At 36.2% G+C, this 22699-nt stretch overlaps 1 protein-coding gene across 1 annotated transcript in view; it reads left to right on the top strand.

The window, feature by feature from the left end:
* The window catches only part of SLC35A5 (solute carrier family 35 member A5), a 28042-nt gene that overhangs the window by 2710 nt on the left and 2633 nt on the right, over positions 1–22699 (top strand). The window contains exons 3-7 of the mRNA XM_049785783.1: positions 3739–3837; positions 5809–5942; positions 12962–13029; positions 18317–19097; positions 20308–20379. Of these exons, the coding sequence (XP_049641740.1) occupies positions 3739–3837; positions 5809–5942; positions 12962–13029; positions 18317–19097; positions 20308–20376 (1151 nt within the window). The 3' untranslated portion in view covers positions 20377–20379. The remainder of the gene's footprint in view (positions 1–3738; positions 3838–5808; positions 5943–12961; positions 13030–18316; positions 19098–20307; positions 20380–22699) is intronic.

Below are 22699 nucleotides of genomic sequence, written 5' to 3'. Positions count from 1 at the left end.
AGTTGAAAAAAAAGGTTACCGACCACTGGCCTAGGTCCTAGGCTCCGGGAGATAAGGAATACTTAAGGTTTAGGAATCATAGGGCAAAGTGAGAAGACTATTGTAATAATGGAGTGGAGATAAAGTATTGAACAGTTCAAAGTTTATGATTTCAAGAATTGAGTTGGCTTATGTTGTGTTTACTTAAAGTGGCAATGTTAGAAGGTAGGAGCATGTTGAAGGGAGAGAGTTTAGAGTTTACATTGTTTTAGCTGCAGCCAGGAATTGATTTTGCTTATTGAACTAACTATTCAGCTCATCAAACTTGGTAGAAATGGCAGTTAACTGTTTGTTGTTGTGAATATAGATTTGGAGACTAATATTCATTTGAAACTGTAAATCCTAAGAACATGAGAAAAACGTGCAGAATGAGAAAATCAGAGCCAAGCACAGAATTTAAAGGAATGCCAGCACTCAGCATTCATGTTGTCACTCAAAAGGACATTATACAGATAAGAGAACTAAATTACATGACTCATAGGTAGGAGCTTGTTTGAAAACTGAGAGTTTGAACATCATAATAATGATTAAAATATGCCCCTTGAATCAGTAATTAGAAGATATTTGAGGATCTCAGAGATGTAATTTGAACATAATTGGAATCAAAATCAGTTGCTTGGAGACAAGACCTGAATGAAAAGTAGGTAAAATGGAGATTATGAATATTGACACTCTTATCAAGAAGAGGAGAAAGTGTGACAGATGAGGGTAGAATCTTATACTTTGTTTTCAGATGTTGAGTTTTTAGCATATTTGTATGCGAAGGTAAGGATGCCAAACAGAAAAGAAAAAGACAAAGATGATGCACTGAAGCTAGATGAAAATACATAGCAGAGTAAAGTTCTTGAAGAAAAGAAGTTTTAAAATTTACACTTAAAACATAAGTGTAACCCTTATGGCCCTATCTCTGGAACTGAAGAGAAACTAGTCACAATAGAAGCAATGTTGATAAGATTTGTGAGTGATAGAAAGTGAATAGAAGGAGGTCACACATGATGCTGTGATATGGTGTTGAGTTATTCATGAGAGAAATGCAAGGAAAAATTATTGGGAAACAAAATTGAATTAAAGAACAATGACAAGAAATTGAGAGCAATATACTGGTACTATATGTGTATTTTTCTTTTTTTTTTTTTTTTTTTTTTTTTGTGGTTTTTGGGTCACACCCGGCAGTGCTCAGGGGTTATTCCTGGCTCCAGGCTCAGAAATTGCTCCTGGCAGGCACGGGGGACCATATGGGGCGCCGGGATTCGAACCGATGACCTCCTGCATGAAAGGCAAATGCCTTACCTCCATGCTATCTCTCCGGCCCCATGTGTATTTTTCTAATATGTATAAGGGTAATACAAAGTGGTATTGGAGGATAATAGTGTGAAATTAGTCTAACTTTGATTTTAGACTATGGAGAAGATATTGAAGTATGTTTTTAAGTCTGAAGAAAGTTTGGGTGCTTTTGTAGGTGCGAGGGGAGTCTTCTTAACGGTGCACAGGAAATCCCTGATTCAGCAAGTCTAGATCAACCACCTTTCAGGCAGTAGAAGGGCCTGATGATAGGATACTGTTCAAGCCCTACATACCAAGGCTACCCAAACAATGCTGGGAGCCTTCAGTGCCATACCCAGCAATGCTTGGGAGCCCCCAGGTATATACCCAGAAATGTTCCAGGGACATGTGGTGCCAGGACTTGAACCCTGATGCATATTAAGTGATAGTGGAGCTCAAGGCTCCAAGACGAGGATCTGGTGAGACAAAGGATCTGGAAACAAATGTTGATGCAGGAAATAATTCACACAGTGAAGAGTTACAAGTACGGGTTCAGAAGATCCAGCACTCAAGCAAGGAATCCAACACACCAATTTTCTGTTCCTTAGAAGGAATGCAGCTTAGTGGAGGAAGACCCAAGAATGAGAGCCTGCCTTTCTCATAACCCTACTTTTATTGACAAGAACCAGTCCACACCCTAGAGTGGGAGAGGAATACTAAGTAGGGAATAATCCAATAATCTCATCAACAGATTACACCCTAGGGTGGAATCTGAATATTGGTTAGTGTAGGACATGTAATCCAACACTAAGCATGCATGCTAACTGCTATATTGTCTCACAGCCATAGATGAAGCAAGTTTAACAGGCAAATATTTAAATTCAGTTGAACACTTATTGAGTGCCTGCTTAGTGCGGAACACTCTTATTTTGCCAGATACGTGAAGTCTATTATTATGGTTCATTGTAAAGCATTTACATTCTATTTTTTTTAACTAGCATTCACATTCTAAGGTTAAAACATACACATTTGAAATAGCTTTATTATAAAATTTGTTAGGTGTATAGATATAATACCGCACTTATCAGAGATTAATAAAGATTTGATTCTACTTAAATGGAAAGGTTAGGAAATCAAAAGAAAAAGTGAAATGGGTATTCTGGGTAGAAAGGATGACTGTTTGACATTTTTCTTTGTGATTGGTCAGTTTTTGTATAAAATCTAATGATCAAGGGAAACAAGTTAATGTCAAATAGGAGGTAAATGAATGCCTGAAAACAAGACTTCAAGTTGGTTTGTTTTTGCCAAATTATAGAGTTGGTTGTTTGTCCAAAAAAAAAAAAAAAAGATAGGTTGCAACTTAGATCAAGGCATGCTAACCATACCTCATTTCTTAATATAATTGGGACATAGCCTCTAACTTGTCAGTGGGTTGGATGTCCTCAGACATAGTTGGAGTCCTGAATTAGTTGCCTGCTGCCTCATATAACTTCTTTTAGACCAGTACATGATGTTTAATGGAATGCCAACGATATACTATTTTATGTATATGTGCATGCCATGTATCATGAGTGAAACAGCTCGGAGTACTCCTTTAAGAAAAAGTTCCAATGCAGGAGAAATAGCACTGTGGTGGGGTGTTTGTCCAGCATCCCATATGGTCTCCTGAGCCTGCCAAGAGCAATTTCTGAGTAAAGAGCCAGGAGTAACCCCTGAGCGCCGCTGGGTGTGACCCCCCCCCCCCCAAAAAAAAGAAAAGGAAAGAAAAAGAAAATGTTCCAGACAAAAATACGTTTTTAGGGGCTAGAGCGATAATACTACAGCTAGAATGTTTACTTTGCATGCGGCTGACCTGAGTTCAATTCCATATGGTCTACTAAGTGCATCAGGAGTGATTTCTGAGCAGTGCAGAGCTAGAATTAACCTGCAACCTGTGAGCACCGCTGGGTCTGGCCTTCCCCCCAAAACACACACACACACACACACACACACACACACACACACACACTCACACACACTTTGATTTTAGCACAGATAGCTATGAGCTATATATTAATATATCTAGTGTAAATATATAGTTACTTGTTGAATCAAGTTCTATATTGTTAATGATCAATTTCAGAGGCAGATTCATGCCAGACTACAGAGCATTCCTTGTCTATAGCCCTAACATCCTAATTGTATAAGCAACTTGAATAAAATCTTGAGAGGCATGTTATCAAAATCAAGGATAATAAAATGTTGGAAGGATTAAGCACTATTGTAATACCAGGTAAATTGATTTAAAAACCCTAAAGATTTGCAAAGCCTAGTGGATGAAATGTAACATAATGTGTATTAAATATAGCTTTTTAATTTAAAATAATTCTAAATTATTAACTGTTGATATTATGTAGAGCAAAATTAATCATTAAAACCATTTGTATTATGTTTCAGATAACAAATATGATTATCTTCCAACTACTGTCAATGTGTGCTCAGAGCTTGTGAAGCTAGTTTTCTGTGTGCTTGTGTCATTCTTGGTTATAAAGAAAGGTGAGTTGAAATAGTACTTGTTAAAAAGTCATGGAGCCAAAGTGTAGTTACAGTGGGAAGACAATCACCCATAAACGAATTCTCAAAAGAAATCCCCTTGCTGACACCTTAATTTTGAACTTTTGTCTTCCCACTGTAACTTCACGTTGTCCTCTTTCTTTGCATCTTTGTCTTCATAAAATAAAATAAAAAAATTAAAAAATAAAGTCATGGAGCCAAACATCTAAAGGTGGAATGGTGATTTTATATCATTTAGTGAAAACACTATGATATTAGAATGACTATCATGGCTTGCTGGTGGAGAAAGACTCAAAGAGAAGGTATTCGTCAGTAATGATCCCTGAACATAGCCAAGCTGAGCACTGCCAAGTGTGGCCAAAATTAAACAAACAAAAAGAGCAAGAGAAGCTATTACCCAATGTTAGCAAGAAAGTTAGAGCCTGGACTCTTAATTCACACTTACTGTTGTTCTATACTTATTACTCTACCTCCTATGATGGGTGGCACAGCCAGTTAATTTTTATTCAGAATCACTTGTTACATAGCATATTGCATAAACAGTCCCCATTTCTTATAGTTGAATCAGCATAGTGCATTTGGAGTCACTCTGTTCTGGGTCAGAATATTTTAACTGAATTCCAGTTTGATTAGCTGTCAAATATGGATACTAATCCTCTGATCTAAAATACATAGCTGTTGTGATTTATAATTCTCCATGTCAGTCTTCATTTGTAGAATCTCTATTCTCTGTTACTTTGATTTGCTTCATGAGGTAAGCACAGAGTAAGCACTTGCCCAGGAAGTTGCTTTTCATAGGTAAAGGATTCTTTTGTACAAAGATTCAAGTTAGTAGAATACATATATTTTTATTTTTGTATTTTATTGTAGTTGAACTAACTGGGTTAAGTAATATTTATATTTATATTTATACTTGTGAAAATAGAAGGTGACTGCCCCTTCACCATTGTACTGTTGCCACTTTCTCGTTCAATTCTGTCTCCCCTTCTTCACCTTCCATGGTAACTTCAGTTCTATATTCAGGTTCAGGGTTTTGTAACTAGATACTGCCCATTTTTTAGTTTCATCACATATGGATAAATAAGATAATCTAGTATTTTTCCTTCTAATTTTTCTTGGCATAGCCTCATATAATTTCATCCAAGTTTTAGCAATAAACAAGAATGCATTTCTTGTAGTTGGAATAGTACTAATTGTGTATTTATGCCACACTTCTTTATCACTAGATAAAGGTGGATTGTTTCTATATCTTGGCTATTGTAAATAGTGCTGTAGTGAACATAGGTTGAACATCCTTTTCAGATGAACATTTTGACAATAGATGTTAAAGAATGGAATCACTGTTTCATGAGGGAGTTCTAAATTAATATTTTGAGAATTGCACATAACATTTTCTCCAAAAGCTGCACAAGACAACAAGGAATATGTTTCTTAATCTAATCATTTTAGTATATACTTTGTATTTGTTGTGTTTCCTGTTTTTTGAAACCAGAAGCTGTGATACTAACTCATAATGAGTATAAAAACGCACCTGTAATTGTTTATTTCTCTACTCCTATAGGTATAAGTTTTTACCTAGTATCTCTTTATTCCCAGGCAGGGGAAAAGTCAAAACATAAATGCTAAATTTATTTTCACTTGTATATTTTTCTCTTTGCTTTCAGATCTCAAAATATTAACAGAACACATTGTGAATCCTGAGTATCCTTAAGTGACACTTCTCATTTTTCTTAGCAGAAATTATTAGATTAATTTTCCTAAGAGTATTGTCAGTGATAGGTTATGGTGGTGGAATAAAGAAAGATAGTATTGAAATTCTATGTTCTTTGATTGCTAGAAGCTAAGAGGCACTTATAGAAACACATTTATAAAGCCTTTTAAAGATTCAGCAATCAAATATAATTTACCTTCTCTAAAAGTGTGGGTATTTTATTACTGGATTTCTGTCTTTAGGAGATCATCAAAGCAGAAGGGTGAAATGGACTTCAAGGAAAGAATTCTCTAATTTCATGAAGTGGTCCATTCCTGCCTTTCTTTATTTCCTGGATAATTTGATTGTCTTTTATGTCCTTTCCTATCTTCAGCCTGTAAGTAAAAATGACAAAGAGTAAAAAAGACAATTAGAGGGCTTGGGGGTATAGTCAAGGGGTCAGAAATACCTGCAGCATTATTGTTTTGGGCCTTAGTTTACCAAGTATCATTTGGAGTGGTTCCAAATCTCCTTGGTATTTCTTGGTAGACCTATCAGAATTTAATGAGGCTGGAGTGGTGGCACAAGCAGTAAGGCACCTGCCTTAGCGTGATAGCTTAGGATGGACCGAGGTTTGATCAACAAGCCAGGAATGACTTCTGAGTGCATAGCTAGGAGTAACCCCTGAGTGTCACTGGGTGTGACTGAAAAAACCAAAAAAAAAAAAAAAAAAAAAAAAAGAAATTGAATGAAATTGAACATAAATGTTCTTAAAAGTCAGATTTCAGAATTACAAAGAAACACATCAAAAAAACTAATAAAATTCTTTTACTTAGCATTATTTTTTCATTGCCCTCAGCTGTCCTCCCTGAAAAGTTTGTCCAGGATCAACTGTATACTGAATTATTAGTCTGTTGACAGAGTTCTCATTTCCACTGTTCAAGGTCACTGTACTCACTGTGTTGATTATACCAAAGACAGGTTAAGATGGGTTCATCTCATTGGAAAATTATTCTAGAGCATATCTCTTTGTGGAAACTTAATGTCTACCTATGCTTTTCATGAGCCATCCTTTGGTCACCAACTTCTGATGATAGCATCAGCATCCAATATCTTCCAGCAGACTTCTGTGATTAACGGAGAAAATTGTGTATCCTATATACCTTTTCTTCTTTAATTTTTTTAAAACTTTATTTATTTATTGTTTCAATTGGTTTCTGTACCACTCCCAGCAGCACTCAGGGTTTATCCCTGGCTCTGCACTTAGAAATCACCCCTGGTAGGCTAGGGGATCATATGGGATGCCGGGACTCAAACCAGGTCCCTCCCAGGTCAGCTGCATGCAAGAAAAAAATACCCTACTGCTGTGCTATCTCTCCAGCTCCTGTATACCTTTTTTTTTTCAACATGGTTTACTGTAATTTATATTTAATTTTTCTGTTAGTCCTAGCATTTAGTCCACAGATCATATATGGATAGAGAGAGATTGTAAACTCTCCACTCTCAACTCAGTTAATTGTAACTGGTAATATTAGCATGATTTTTCATCTTTCTTAGTATCCTCTCCGTCAATTTAGAGCCATTAATTAACAATTAAATTTTGCTCTTTGCTTTTTTTTTTATAATATTCCATTTGTGTCATGTACATTTTCTCATTTTTTTGTAAATGATTTATTTGCTGTTATTGTCATGTGTTTAGATAATAAATTTGGACATTTTGGTTATTAGTAGGTTTTCTTTATCAGTACTAGTTCTTTTTGTGTGGAGCCTCTTAAATATTGTCTAATTTAGAGTAGGTGAAAGGAGAAGTGAATAGAACTATGCAATAGGAAAGGAGTTTGATTCTTTTCTAGCTTAGAAATTAAGTAACTAAGTGAGCCCCAACTGCTTTAAATTTTAGTTTTTTCTTTAAAATATGATAATGCAACTTTTTCATTCTTTGTCCATCTTTGACTTGTACATGCTTCCCAATTATATACAATCATGGATATTACAAAATAAGTCACATGGCATATTCAATATTTGCTGTGTCTAAGTCTAATTGGAAAGAATCTAATAGAGATAAATTGACAGTTTGGACATGAAGAACTTAAATATTTTCTTTTTTTTTTTCATCAAAGCTCATCAGACTGACTATGTTGGTGAGTGAGGGACACTTAACACTTGTAGCATAGCCTTTGTTGTTGCTTTGTTTGTTTGTTTTTTGGGTCACACCCGGTGGTGCTCAGGGGTTACCCTTGGCTCTGTGCACAGAAATTGCTGCTGGCGTTTTCACTCTTGGGGACCATATGGGATGCAGGGATTCGAACCACCATAGGTCCTGGGTTGGCTGCATGCAAGGCAAACAAACGCCTTACCTCTGTGTTATCACTCCAGCCCAGCGTTTGTTATTTTTGATCAGTTCTGACACTTTCTCACTTATACAGACACATTTGCTATCTTCATCACTCTTCTCCTGACTAGGAGTTGACAAACATTGTCTACAGAGAAAACTTTTAAAATTGTTGTCCTCATAAAAACAAAAGTGAAAAGACTGGGTGTTGTATTCTTGGACTTCTTCACAATTTTTTTCTCTTTTGTTTTTGTTATGTTTTGCTTTGGGAACACATCTTGGGGTACTCTGACTACTTCTAGTACAGTGCTTGGGAGATTATGTGCTACTGGGGATTGATTGAACCCATCCTTCCTGTTTAGCATGTGAACTGGCCCTCTGAACTGTTTCCCTTGTTCTGTACTCTTAAATATGCTGAATATTAATAGATTTTGTATTTTTCAAATATAATTTGTGTTTTTAAAATGATTAATATTGAAAGTTGGAGCAATAGTATAGCTAGTAGGCATTTGCCTTACATGAGACCAATGTGGGTTCAATCACCAGCATTCCATAGGGTTCCCAAACACTGCCAGAAGTATTTCCTGAGTTCAGAGCCAAGAGTAACCCTTGACTGTCGCAGGATGTATCCCTCCCAATACAAAAATTTATTAATATTGGGACAGAGAGATAATACAGGGATTAAGGCACTTGCTTTGCATATAGCAGAACCTAGTTCCATTCCCAGTACCACACACTCCCTGAGCACAGAGCTGGGAGTATCTCTTGAGTATTGCCCACTATAATCTGCCCCTCTAATAAGAATATTAATGCTGATCTTGATCCTATTATGAGGAACTGTGATACAAAATGTACACATTCAAATTAATTTTCTGGTATGTGGAATATGACTGAATTCACAAAAAGTTACTTTCATAGAAGTTGATGCATATCTAAACATTTAGTAATTCAGTCAAAGGATTTGTCCTCAAATTTCAGTTTGGCATTGTTACTCAGTTGAAATATACAGAAGAACCTGTATCTTGCTTTTCTTAGAGTTCGTAAGTATCTTAACTCTGCACCTGACTTAAATGGGTGTTTGCTGTAGTTCAGTCTATTTTCAAAGCCTGTTAAATAATCTGATCACATCTTTATAAATTTAACAATTAAAAAGGAATTTCCTATTTTAGTAAAATTGCTGCCTAAAATCCATCACATTTTTGACCAAAAGAGCTTTTTTTTTTTTTTTTTTTTTTTTTTTTTACGAACCAATCATTTGTTTATAAACCAACCTAAATTTGACAGTTCACTATACAGATTTATCAACAAATATGAACACATAATGAGAAAAATATTGGAGTTTTTGTATGATTTCACTAAGACATTCTGTCAACCCCACAGTTGTTATATTGAGTACAATTGAAGAGGCCATTAATTCTCTATAGTTTCACATACATTTTTTTAATATAATTTTTATTTTGATCATAGTGGCTTACATATTGTTGACAATAATATTTTAGGTACATATTTACATAAAATCAGGGGGGATTCCCATCCCCAAATTGCCCTCCCTACACCTCCGTTTTTGTCTTACCTCCCTTTTCCTCTTCCCTCACCCCCAGGGCGGCTAGAATATGTGGTCCCCTCTGTCTCTAACCAACTACTTAGTAGTCTTGCATCAGTTTGGTCTTGATGCCTCCCTTATTTCCCCCTCTAAGTAGGGGCAGGGGTAGCTAGTTCAAGTTGCGTGGTTTTGCCTGAAAAAGAGAAAATAAATAAACTGGGGTAAGAGTTTAATACCCCAAAAATGGGCAGAATCCTTCTAGAGGTTCTCATCATCGATTTGGGAAATGAAGGAGAAAAAGAAGTTGAAACACTTCACCAGTACCAAAAGAAGTGTCAAATATCCAGTGAGGACTCCAGCTATAACGATAAGCACCACAAAAAAAAACAGATAAAAAACAAAACAAAACAAAACAAACAAAAAACAAACACAAACAAACAAAAAACACGCCGTGGTCTTGAAATAAGAAACATGGCGTAGCACATAACGAAAGAAAAGAAAGGAAGAGAAAAAAAAATAAGAATAATTGGGGACAACAATTTCAATAATCACATCCAAACTGAGAAATCGACCAAAATAGCTAGGTAAATAAAAATAATAATAACAATAATAGATGAAGGTAAGATATATATAAATAACAAAGGTTTTGTGTTTTTTGTATTTTTTTTTCCCTCCTGCCCTGGCACAGTAAATATTGGGGTCATTCGAAAAGGAATTCACTTGCCCTATGAGATATGGGGTTTCTCCGTCCTTGGAGTATACTGTCATGGGATCAGCTCTAGTCTTTGCTCAGGATCATTACTCTCCCGGTTGTGTTTTTTTTTTTTTTTTTTGGTGTGTGGAAGGCTTCTGCTCTGTCCAGTGTGATACAGTCAGAGCTCTGTGTTTAGAGGTCTCAGTATCTGTACATATCCTGAGGTGGGACTTATGGTGAAGTCAGTCTTTGTGAATCTAGAGGTTCTGTTGCCTCAGTGCCATTTTAATCCATCTTCTGTGGTTGGTGATCTTGGTCTTTGCGCTAAACCTAGGAAGGCATCTAGGATAGCATCTTTCTTTGTTCTTCCAGAAGCCCCTTTCCGTTACAATTGTCTCTGCCGGACCTTTGGAACTGGGGATCATGTTTATTGTGCAGGTCTTAGTTCAAACCCTAGACTAGGGCTTTTATGTTGGTCCCAAGATGTATACGGTCTGGTCGTGGTTCTAGCAGCCAGTCATCTGTAAATCACGATCTTGGCTTTTGTATCTACCAAAGGGTGCCACGTCTTCTGGTTTTGTCTTGTCGTTAGCTGGTAAGGTAGGCTAAACTGTTCTAAGGTCAAGTTGTTCACATTTTCCTCATTGTCGGGATATCATGTTAGAGCTGGCCCTTGTTGTTGACCCTGCAGTATTAAGGCTGTCCCAGATGGAGTTTGTTTTTTGCAGCTGTTGTGAAGAGCTGTGCCATTTCTATGTCTGGGATCCAGGGTTCAAGGCTGGATGGATGATATCTAATCACCTGAGGTCTAAGTTGATTCCACATGACATATTTTCAAGGTTGGAGATATCCCTGTATTGTAAACAACTATGAGTTCCTATCTCTAGTAGATAAGAGCTCTTTTTTTTTTTTTTTTAAATATGTAAGATTTCCCCTTTATTTAGTGTGCCTTTGCAGGGGGAAGTGGTGCTCCATTATATGTCGGAGTATTTGGGGTGGACAAAATGGATAACAGAAATAGGTCACATACCCAAAAACGATTAAAAAAAAAAAAGGAAATAAAAGTGTATGTGCCCACAAATGTATATGTAGGGCAAACATTTAAATAAATAAATAAAAAAAAAAAAGAAAAAAGAAATAAAATGAGTTAGCGAAGTTTTTAAAGGACCAAAGTGGTGCAAAAGACTACTTTGCATTTGGGGGAGAACAGGTAAAGAGGTGGTGTATTACAGGTCTTATGCCTATGTTGGAAGTACAGTGTTCCCATTGTCTTTTGGATTTTACTTGTGGTGTGTGGGCTCCCAGGCATCTTCCAATCATACCCCCTGACCCTCTTCAGATTGGTAGAAATTTGCAGCAGGGAGGTCTTGGAAGAGTTCTTGCATTGGGGATACTATTGGACCTAAGTCCGGTTTCAAGAAACAGTCCACGTTAGGGGGAGTTGGTAGGGAGGGTCTCGCAGCATGAGTCCACAGGGGAGTTGGCTGTCTTTTCTTGCAGGAGACGAGGTGTGGGTTCGGCTGGGTGTCCCCTCGCCTGGGTGCTGGGTACTGGTTCATTGGGTAGGAGGTCGATCTTGATGCCTAAAAGATTAAGGACTGAGGGTGGAGAGTTATAATATGGTGGGAGATCTGGATGGGATTGAGGGGTGAAGGGATAGTTGGATTTCTGGGGGGGAGAAAGGGGAAGGTATATGGGAGGGGTATGAAGGCAGAGAAAAGAGAAAATACCGTAGAAAGAAAGGGAGAAGAGAAAGGGAAAAAAGTAAAGAGAAGAATAGAAGAGAAAAAAAAAAGTAGAGAGAAGAAAGGAGAGAATAGCAAGGGAATGCTGGTTTGGTTGAATGTGTTCGATGACTAGAGCCTGTAGTTTAGGTCTGTACATCGCAGGTACTGCTTTGGTGGTCTGACTGGTCACGTGCTTCGATTCCTAAAAGAAGGTTTAACCTAGAGATAAAGTGTATGTTAAAGAGTTTTCTCGTGGCCATCTCATAGTGCAAGCAAGGTATGGTATCTCGTGTGGTATCCCGAGTTGCCATCTTAGTTTGTCCGCCCTTTGTATCTAAGGGCGCCTGTGGACAGAAAAGCTGAGAGGTTATTTTTAAAATATAGTAAGGTAAAGGGATTAAAACGTAGTGTTATGGTATGTTGCCATTGCATTACGTGATTTCCCGCGGTGTTCTATACTTGTGTTCCTGTTTACGATCTCTAAGGGATTATTGTGGGCCTTTGTTGTAGGAGTCTGGTTACATACCTGTAACTCTCTTGTGCAGTCAAGAGTTTGCATTGTTCCTTTTTCATGTATTTTGGGCACTGCTCCCACGTATATGTTGACTATTACAGTGTTCGGAGTTTCTACCCTGTTAAACCCTGTTATATGATTGTTAGGTATTAGTTGTGTATAAAATATATGTTTTAGGTGTTTCAGAATAGTGCTACCATTCTGTGTTTATCTTTTGTCTTCTGGCTTACTTCGTTTAACATAACATGATCTAGGTCCATCCACGTTGCTGCAAAGTCTGTGATTGTATCATTTCTAACTGCCATGTAATATTCCATTGTGTATATGTACCACATCTTAATGATCCATTCATCTGTTGTTGGACACCTAGGTTGGTTCCAAGATTTGGCTATTATACTGAGTGCTGCGATAAATAGTGGGGTGCATACGTATTTTGGAATGAATGTCCTTCCATCTTGGGGATATATGCCTAGGAGAGCAATTGCTGGGTCAAATGGCAGTTCAATTCTGAGTCAAAAGAGCTTTTTTTAATCAGGTAAACCTCTATGGTGGGAATTTTCTGAGGTCAGTTCTTTCTTTGATGATAACTGTTCTCTTTCTTTCTAGGCCATGGCTGTTATCTTCTCAAATTTTAGCATTATAACAACAGCTCTTCTATTCAGGATAGTGCTGAAGTAAGTAACTTGCTGTGAAAGAATTATCAAAGTAACTACAGCCGTATATTGGATGATATACCCAGAGCACTGAACCCTTTGAATCCCAAGACCAGGATTTTGTTACTTATTGGGCTTGTGTTTTAGACAGTTGTTTAACCTATCTCTATAGCAGCGCTAGTGCTGGCCTATTTTATCCTTAGTGATTTGATACATGAATGTTTTCTTAGCATCTTAAAACAAAAACATATTAAGTTACAAATTACTATTTTAATTTTTAGTACCATATTTTCAACAAAAATTCTGTGATCCATTCTGTTTATTATTTGGGGGCCACACTTTGCAGTGCTCAGGGCTTATTTCTGGCTCTGCACTTAGTAATCATTTATGGTGGGGTTTGGAGGACCTTATGTAGTGCCAAGGTTCAAACCCAGGGAAGCTGCATACAAGACAATTATCCTACCAATTATATTATCTGTCCAGCCCCATTTTGATTATTTTTACATAATTACTACATACATTAAAGGAACAAGTAAGTTTATAACATTTAATTATTTGTTACTTGAATTTGAAATGGCAAATTATTAAACTACTTCAGATTGTTACATTATCTAATCTTTGACTGGTTGAGAATGATTAGACTCTAATCAACATTATAATTAATAAGAATGATAGCTTTTTAAATTACTATCACCAGTCTTTCTGTCTTCAGGAAACTTTTGAATAAAATAAACTTTATTATTCGTCTTACTACATTTTCTATGTCCTAAATTTTCTCATATTAATACTTTGTGGTTTGTATAACAATTTTAAATATTTATACCAGATTTATATTTAGCTATTTAGAGTATTTTAAAATTTTATGGTTGCTACTTTATATAGAAAATATTTTTAGTAGGCACTGCTACAAAGCAAAGGCTGAGTGTCTTAAATCAAGAGGATATCATGGAATCAGAGGTACTTTACTCGTTTATTATCTAGTAGTGATAGTGATAATAAAAATATAATTCTCACATTTGTTGTGGTTGGATTTTTTTTAACATTCATTTTCTCTTTAAGTTCTTCTTGGTGTGTTATGGCATTATCTACTCTTTCATAATTTATGTAGACAGAAAGAATGGCTTAGCACATAGGCACTCATTAGATACTTGTTGAATTCATGAACATAATTATAAATATACAGAAATCCTATACATAATTACATGAAATTCCTGATTTTCTTGGGAAATGTTAATTTAATGATCTATGTAAGTTAATAATGAATTTCATATTTTTTCCAGCTTAAATGTTGGAATATACTGAAATTTCTTTGCAACATGTTCTTTATCTAGGAATTGCAGCTAGCAAGATTGTTATTCCAAAACCATTTAAGTTTTAAAATCAATAAGGAAGTCACTTTGTAGAATGAAAAGTTTATTTCTAAGAAAATATTAATAATAATTTCAGGGGCCGGAATGCTGGCACAGAGCAGTAAGACTCTGCCTTGCCGGTGCTAGCCTAAGAAAGACCACAGTTCAATCCCCCGGCGTCTCATATGGTTCCCCAAGCAGGGGCGATATCTGAGCACATAGCCAGGAGTAACCCCCTGAGCATCACCAGGTGTGGCTCCCCCCAAAAAACCCAAAGTAATAATAATAATTTCAATTGTTGTGAGAAAGTGTTTTCTGTGAAGGAGAAAAAAATGGCTCTGATAGTATTTATAAAAGCAAAGATTATTTATGTCCTTGCAAACAGATGTTACTTCATAGGTACATATACATGTACATAAACATTTAATCTAGATAAAAGTTTGCAGTACATCATTCTTGTTTTCTGGATTTAATAAGGGCATAAAAATAAATGTAAAGTAGATTCATATGTTATTCCCTAACTATGAAATTCACTCACCTGTACCCAATTTAAAGGCAATTTTTATCATTTTTGCCTTGATGCTGGTATGTGTGTGGGAAGAGGAGGTTGTGGGGAGGGTGTCATACCTAGAAGTGCTCAGATCGAGAAGTGCTCATGAACTCAGAAGTTCATGGATTGCTCCTGGTGGGCTTAGGGACCATCTGGGGTCCCCGAGATCATATTAAACCTTGGCCAACCACATGCAAGGCAAGTTCTATATTTATTGTACTATCTCTCTGGCCCCAAGTTTTATCATGCAAGTGATTTGTCTTTTAAGTTTCCAAGCATTTATCTATGTTTTCATAAAGATGGAAATACTTTTCTTTTACTCATAACTTATCATTTTATGTAATCATTAAAATATATCATCACATAATGAGGTCACCTGGCATGGACATATTGAACAGCAAAGACTAAGTAGTTCCCTTAAAGATCCCTTAAAGAAGAGATCTTAGCATTCATCTAAGGACATCAGTTTTTATTGGGATAATAGAAGTTAAGTAAGATACTATTTTTTTTTTTTTTTGGTTTTTCGGGCCACACCCGTTTGATGCTCAGGAGTTACTCCTGGCTAAGCGCTCAGGACTTGCCCCTGGCTTGGGGGGACCATACGGGACACCGGGGAATCGAACTGCGGTCGCGATCCTTCCTTGACTAGCGCTTGCAAGGTAGACAACTTACCTCTAGCGCCACCTCGCTGGCCCCCGTAAGATGCTTTTGTATTGAATAAACTGAGGAACAAAGTTTCCTTGTTCTATAAATCATTTTTAGTTTTGGGAAGAGTGGTCATAGCCAGCAGTACTCAAAATTTACTCTTGACTCTACTCGGGCCATTTCCTAGAGTGCTTGGGAAACCATTTACAGTGCTGGGGATCCAAACAATATGGGCAGTATGCAAGGCAAGCACCTTAACTCCTTTACTATTTCCTGGATTCTATAAGACAAAGACTTTCTTTGCTGAAAGTATCATTTTCTTTGCTGCATATCTGCCATTTCAGCCTAATCCTGAATAAGATTGGATGCCCCTTTTTCCATCCCTTTCATTTTTATTTTATTTGCTTTCTATCACATAATATGTACCTTCTGTACCTTTAGAATTTTATATGATTCATATCATGGCATAGGAAAATACTAGCCTACTATAGGCTAGTACTAAATTTGTTATTTGAAAGCACAAACTCAGCAAGACATGCAGTCTAGTATCATTTGTGCATTGTAACAGTTTCAAAGCATGAAGTCCTATAAAGCATTGTATTGGTGAGATCAGATTCACAGTCATACACATATAGACATACATACATACATACATACATGCATGCATACATATCCACATCCTGAGAACTCTGAATTATCTCAGAGGTGTAGGTCTAAAGGAAGATAAATAAAACGTCAGATAGGTAGTACAGCATATGGGATACTTGGTTGTGCATGTGACCAATCCACTTTCAGTCCTGTATCCCACTCAGAAATGTGACCCCTTAGCACAGAACTAGGATTAAGCCCTGAACAGAGAGGAATGTGGCCCCAAAACAAAACCATAGAAAGAATTTATTCTCTCCTTTGAAATACCTGGTCTTAGGGAAGCCACTGAACCTAAAAAGTCAAAGTTCTAAGCATTTTGTCATTTAGAACAAGAATTGCCTTGAACATCCTATGTGCTCAATAAATATAATGATATAAAAAAAATCTTGGGGCCAGAGTGGTGGCACAAAGGGTAAGGTGTCTGCTTTGCCCACACTAGCCTAGGACAGACTGAGTTCGATCCCCTGGTATCCCAGATGGTCTTCCAAACCAGGAGTGATTTCTGAGCGCATAGCCAGGAGTAACCCCTAAGCATCACCAGGTGTGGCCCAAAAACCAAAAAAAAAAAAAAAAAAAAAAAAAACAAACTTAAAATTCGTAGTTTTCATCTGTTGCTTTACACACTGCCTGTGTTTGTTAGTCTTTTTGATATCCCTCTTCACCTGACAGAACTTAAAGGTTTTGTTTCTTCCAGTGATCTCCACTTTCTTTTCTTAAAAGTCATCATGCTACATTTTTTTTATCTTTATTTAAACACCTTGATTACAAATATGATTGTAGTTGGGTTTTAGTCATATAAAGAACACCCCCCTTTACTGGTGCAACATTCCCCCCATCATTGTCCCAAATCTATCTCCTCCTCACTCCACCCCCACCTGTACTCCAGACTGGCTTTTTACTTCCCTCATTCATTCCATACTACATTTTTATTGCCTGAATATATCATCATCTTTTTCATGTCATGGGTTTTGTTTTGTTTTCATCTTTCAGCTCAGATATAATTTCTTCAGTAAAACAATACTGATTCTTTTTAGAGATTTTTTTTTTTATTGAACCCAAACTCGTGTCATTCGTCATTCAATTTATCTTTTAGTTTTATGACTCTTTCCTTGTTCAAGTATACATGCATTGAGGGCTATCTAGTCACTTTAACTCCCCACAGTGTTTCACATGTTGCTTTATACTTAATAGTGCCTGTAAAACTAAATGAATCTGAAAAATTAAATTATGCATAATCTCTATATCTCACATTCTTTAAAATTAAGTACCTAAATAAATCTTTTGGGGAACTTTGTTAGCAGAAACTCTCAATGTATTTTTGCCTTGTTTTATAACTATTAGTTGTATTACACTTTGTGGTAATAAGGCCTCTGAAGTTGGAGTTACCTTCCTCCAATTTTTTTTTTTTTGTATTGTATATACTTTTGCAAACTTGAGGACACTTTAAGGTTTTAGAGGCATGTGAATAAAGCCAGGAATTCACCTATATAGAAGAGTTGTTGAATACTACAAGTATGTATCTCTGCATACATTTCTGAAGCTCACCACATTATTTCTCGTTTTTGTAAACCAGGTTGAGAATCCCAGCTTTAACTCACTTTGGAGCAAAATAACAGCTCTCATGAAAGAGGTTCAACTCTGGTAGTAGGAAGAAGCCTTAGTTAAACCTGTTGGCTAAAAAATAAAGTCCCATGACAACAGAAACTAATAACTTGTATTTAGTACAAAGCTTACCTGGGAGAGGGGATCAGATGTGGCCAAGGGGCAAGACGCTGGAAGTGGGATGACAATGGAGGGAAGCACAGGCACTGGTGGAGGGTATATTTGCTGGAGCTTTTTAAGTATGAAGGCCTACCATTAACACTATTGTTAATCACACTACCTAAAATTAAAAAGTTAATTTACAATGAAGAAAAGTGAATGGCCTTAAGGACAGTTGAGTGTAAGTGTCAGGTTTGAGAAGCAGAGACCACAGGTGCCTTTGAACTATTGAATGCTTGCAAATATAATAGTTTATTCAACAAATATTCAACTGAACCTTTAGCAGTAGAAACAATAAAGCAGTGGTGGGGTTGGAGGGAAACAACAGTGAAATTTTGTCTTTCATCTTGAACAGGAGGCATCTAACCTGGATACAGTGGGCTTCCCTCCTGATCCTATTTTTATCTATTGTGGCCCTCACTACTGGGACTAAAACTTCACAGCATAACCTGGCAGGACATGGATTTCATCATGATGCCTTATTCAGCCCATCCAATTCCTGCCTTATTTTTCAAAGTGAGTGTCCCAGCAAAGACAATTGCACAGCAAAGGAGTGGACTTTTTCTGAAGCTAAGTGGAACTCTACAGCCAGGGTTTTCAGTCACATCCGTCTTGGTTTGGGCCATGTTCTTATAATTGTTCAGTGTTTTATTTCTTCAATGGCCAATATCTATAGTGAGAAGATACTGAAGGAAGGGAACCAACTCACTGAAAGCATCTTCATACAGAACAGCAAACTTTACTTCTTTGGTGTTCTTTTTAATGGACTGACACTTGGTCTTCAGAGCAGTAACCGTGATCAAATTAAGAACTGTGGGTTCTTTTATGGACACAATGCATTTTCTGTAGCCCTTATATTTGTAACTGCATCCCAGGGCCTCTCGGTGGCTTTCATTCTAAAGTTTCTAGATAATATGTTCCATGTCTTGATGGCCCAGATTACTACTGTCATCATCACAACAGTGTCTGTCCTAGTCTTTGACTTTAGGCCCTCCCTGGAATTTTTCTTAGAAGCCCCATCAGTTCTTCTCTCCATATTTATTTATAATGCCAGCAAGATTCAAGATCTGGAATATGCACCTAGGCAAGAAAGGATCCGAGATTTAAGTGGCCGTCTTTGGGAACGCTCCAGTGGGGTAAGTTTATGAGGACACTACTTTTGCCTATTTTTCTCTTAAATCAAGGAAAAATAAATCTGGATTTATAAAAGACATTTGAGTGACTTGAAAAATCAACAGATAGTCCATGTGTATGAAAGGGATAGACATTGTATGAAAAGCAGTCTCAAGGATTTTGTGTGTTTTATCAGAGAATATTGCAGAATCAGTTATAAGATGTCCCCATTTACCTTTCCAGTCTCCTTAATTTTCGAATTAAACATACGCAGAAGCTAGACTCAGAGAGGCTCAAATTCATTCTCTGAATTCTTGAGGTCTGGCTTGTCATCTGTTATCTTTTCAGTTCCACCATAGTTGGGAAAATATGCTTCATATTCATAAGAAAATCAGTGCTACATGAGTATGTCATGTTAAACATAAGAATGACAGTCCAAAACCAGTAAATCAGAAGTCCTTGTTTAAAATTATTTTCTAAAATGATTTTACAAGTAAAAAAAATTCTAGAAAAGCACTTACACAGTTAATTTTGGTGATTTCTTCTAATCATTTTAGGAGGGCTTCTATTCATTACCAAATGACCAAATCTTTAAGAGATCCTTTGGAATAGAGGATAACTATATATTTAAATAAAAGATGAAATATTCATATGTAGCTTTAAATTTACACTTTTTTGATCACACCAAATTTTAATCAATGAATATTTTTCTGAGAAAATTAGCCTATTGCTTATTGCAATTAATGTATTGCTTACTTAGTCGGTTTCATAGTGGTGGTTTCTTCGCAGAAATTCCTTCAGTATTATGCCCCTGAGGTAGTAACACAGATTATGAAGAAAAAAAATAGAAACTTAGGTCCAAGGTATCCTGACTTTAAGGTATAGATTCAGTAATAATGCGTTCGTTTTCAGTTGTTTTCTAACACTTGTCCTACTTTGTAGGTTTAAAAAAAATCTTTTTATATTGAGTCCTAGTTTACACCTAATCACCAGCAGGGGGTGCTCCTTACTTTGCTCATGTCGTTGTGACTTTCCATTGTGGAGGGGTTTCAGTTTTTCACTATCTCGTGTCAAAGATTAACTCTCAAAGAAAATGTGTATTTAATATCAGATAACCAGATTAAATCTAGCTTAATAGGTAAAACTTGAGATTTTTAAAGTTTCTTCTTAGGTATTTAAAACATTACATTTAGCTTTGCTTTACTTCATTAACCATTTAATCTTTCCTTTTAGGATGGAGAAGAACTGGAAAGACTTAACAAAGCCAAGAGTGATATTGAATCAGATGAAGATGCTTTCTAATTGGTATCAAATAGTTCGCAGTTCTCACAAACCTTATCTTCATATTTTCAGCATGTATAATGTTTAACTTTTCATTCTGATAAATCAAGAACATTTTAAAGCCTAATATTATTTGTTTATATCTAACTACTTCGTAATGCTTCATCCATGACTTAAAGTACCTAAAGACTATTTAGTTCTTAAGGCTCTGACAGTAGGAGTGATAGTATAGAGATTGCTTCAATGGATTGTTAATTGATGCATGAAAAAGATATATTTGTAAGATATATTTGTATATTTCTTTGTTTTGTAAATACCATAAAATTTAAATAGTCATGTGTCCTACAGACAGGTAAATAGAGAATAATTTGTCAGATGTTCATAACTGTTATACTTTCTGTTCATAATTGCTCTGCATGCTGTGTTCTTTTTTTTTTTTTTTTAATCTTTATAAATGTCAACATAGGTTGCCTCTTGAATTTTGAGGTCTCCTTGAATTTTGATGCCTCCTAGAATTACTCAGTGTGTAATTCAGACATAAAAAAAGCCAAATATTTGGTTGATAGACATTAATAATTTTCCTACAACAACATTGTTTTGAGGGTAAAATAGTCTGTGCTAAATGTTTTGTTCAAAAAAAGTAGTATTTCATAAGCAAAATATTTAGGAATTCATAGGGAACTTGATTTTTAGAATTACTTTTTTTTTTTTTTTTTGGTTTTTGGGCCACACCCAGTAACACTCAGGGGTTACTCCTGGCTATGTGCTCAGAAGTTGCTCCTGGCTCGGGGGACCATATGGGACACCGGGGGATCGAACTGCGGTCCGTCCAAGGCTAGCGCAGGCAAGGCAGGCACCTTACCTTTAGCGCTACCGCCCGGCCCCACTTGATTTTTAGAATTACTTTTTGATTATTTTTTTGTTAATTGGTAAAAGTTTAGTTATTGGTAAAAAATTGGTTCGGAATCACCCCAGTTAACACATTGTTTTAGTTCTTATTTATTTTTATTTTGGGTACATTAAACCACAACCAGAAATATTCAGGGCTTATTCCTTGAAGTGCTTGGGGATCCATATGTGGTGCTAGGTATTGAACTGGGGTCAGCTACATGCAAAGCTTGTGCCTTGCCCTGTATTATCTGGTTGTCACTTAAATTTTCAAATATCTCAAGCCATAGTGGATTTTTTTTTCTCTACTTGATCTTATTAGTCTTGGATTATTATGTTTGAACAATTAATGAGCCTTTTTATTTTATTACTATATGTTTGTCCTTTCCTGAAACTGGCTTCAAGACTATCAAACTGTTGAACAAGAAAAATGCCTCAGGGCCAGCGAGGTGGGGCTAGAGGTAAGGTGTCTGCCTTGCAAGCGCTAGCCAAGGAAGGACCAAGCCAGAGGCAATTTCTGAGCGCTTAGCCAGGAGTAACCCCTGAGCATCAAACGGGTGTGGCCTGAAAAACCAAAAAAAAAAAAAAGAAAAATGCCTCGATTTCTTCTAAAGGATCTCCTTGCAGACAAATGACTTTCTTTAAAAGATGAGTAGTATTCTAAACACAAAGGCCAGTAATAGATAAAGCACTTTACTTTAGAGTAATATATCACATATCAAGAGCTTTTTAGCTTTTTACTTTTTAGGCTGATTTTTCTAGTAGCCAGCCACTTGACTATGATATAGTGAAGTAGATGATAGATCATTTTAAAAAATGAGAAAATAATAAATGACTTACTAGAAGTCATGTTACTAGATGGTGATAGGGAAAGAAAGAGCTGGCTTTAGCCTGTGTGTTTACAGGGTAGTACATGTGAGCTCTACAGTGTCATTCTCATACAACCTGTACATTTTTCTTTAATTTTTCATCATTTCTACATAAATGATAGTATTATGTAATCTCTTCTGATATCCGGAATAATAATACTGGCAAGAGTTGGTAAAAATTTATAAATAAAGTAATGATTAAACCTTTATCTTGTGTCTATATCACTCCTGTGAGATGGTATACAAATACTTTTAATTTGAAAATACGCTAAAGGAAGCAGAAATATAACCTTTTTAAACTTTCTCTTTTAGTGATCCTAAATTCTCAAAATAGCAAAACTCTTACACTTATAGTCATTTTCATCAGTGTTTTGTGAAACAGGAAGGTATCAAATCATTATGGCAATTCATTTTAACAGTAAGGCAAAATCAATTATAGGAAGACCTCTTTTTTAGAAATTACAATGTACAAAACATCTTACAATAGATACAATTACATAGCAATGCTATTTGCAAAGTATATTAAGCATACAGAATTTATTAAATAATAGCAACTTTCACTAACTTTTTTTCTTATTACTACATAT

The sequence above is a fragment of the Suncus etruscus genome, chromosome 13, assembly GCF_024139225.1.
Source record: "Suncus etruscus isolate mSunEtr1 chromosome 13, mSunEtr1.pri.cur, whole genome shotgun sequence".
NCBI lineage: Eukaryota > Metazoa > Chordata > Mammalia > Eulipotyphla > Soricidae > Suncus > Suncus etruscus.
The sequence above is the reverse complement of the archived record's forward strand: the minus strand, read 5'-3'. Positions and strand labels throughout refer to the sequence as shown.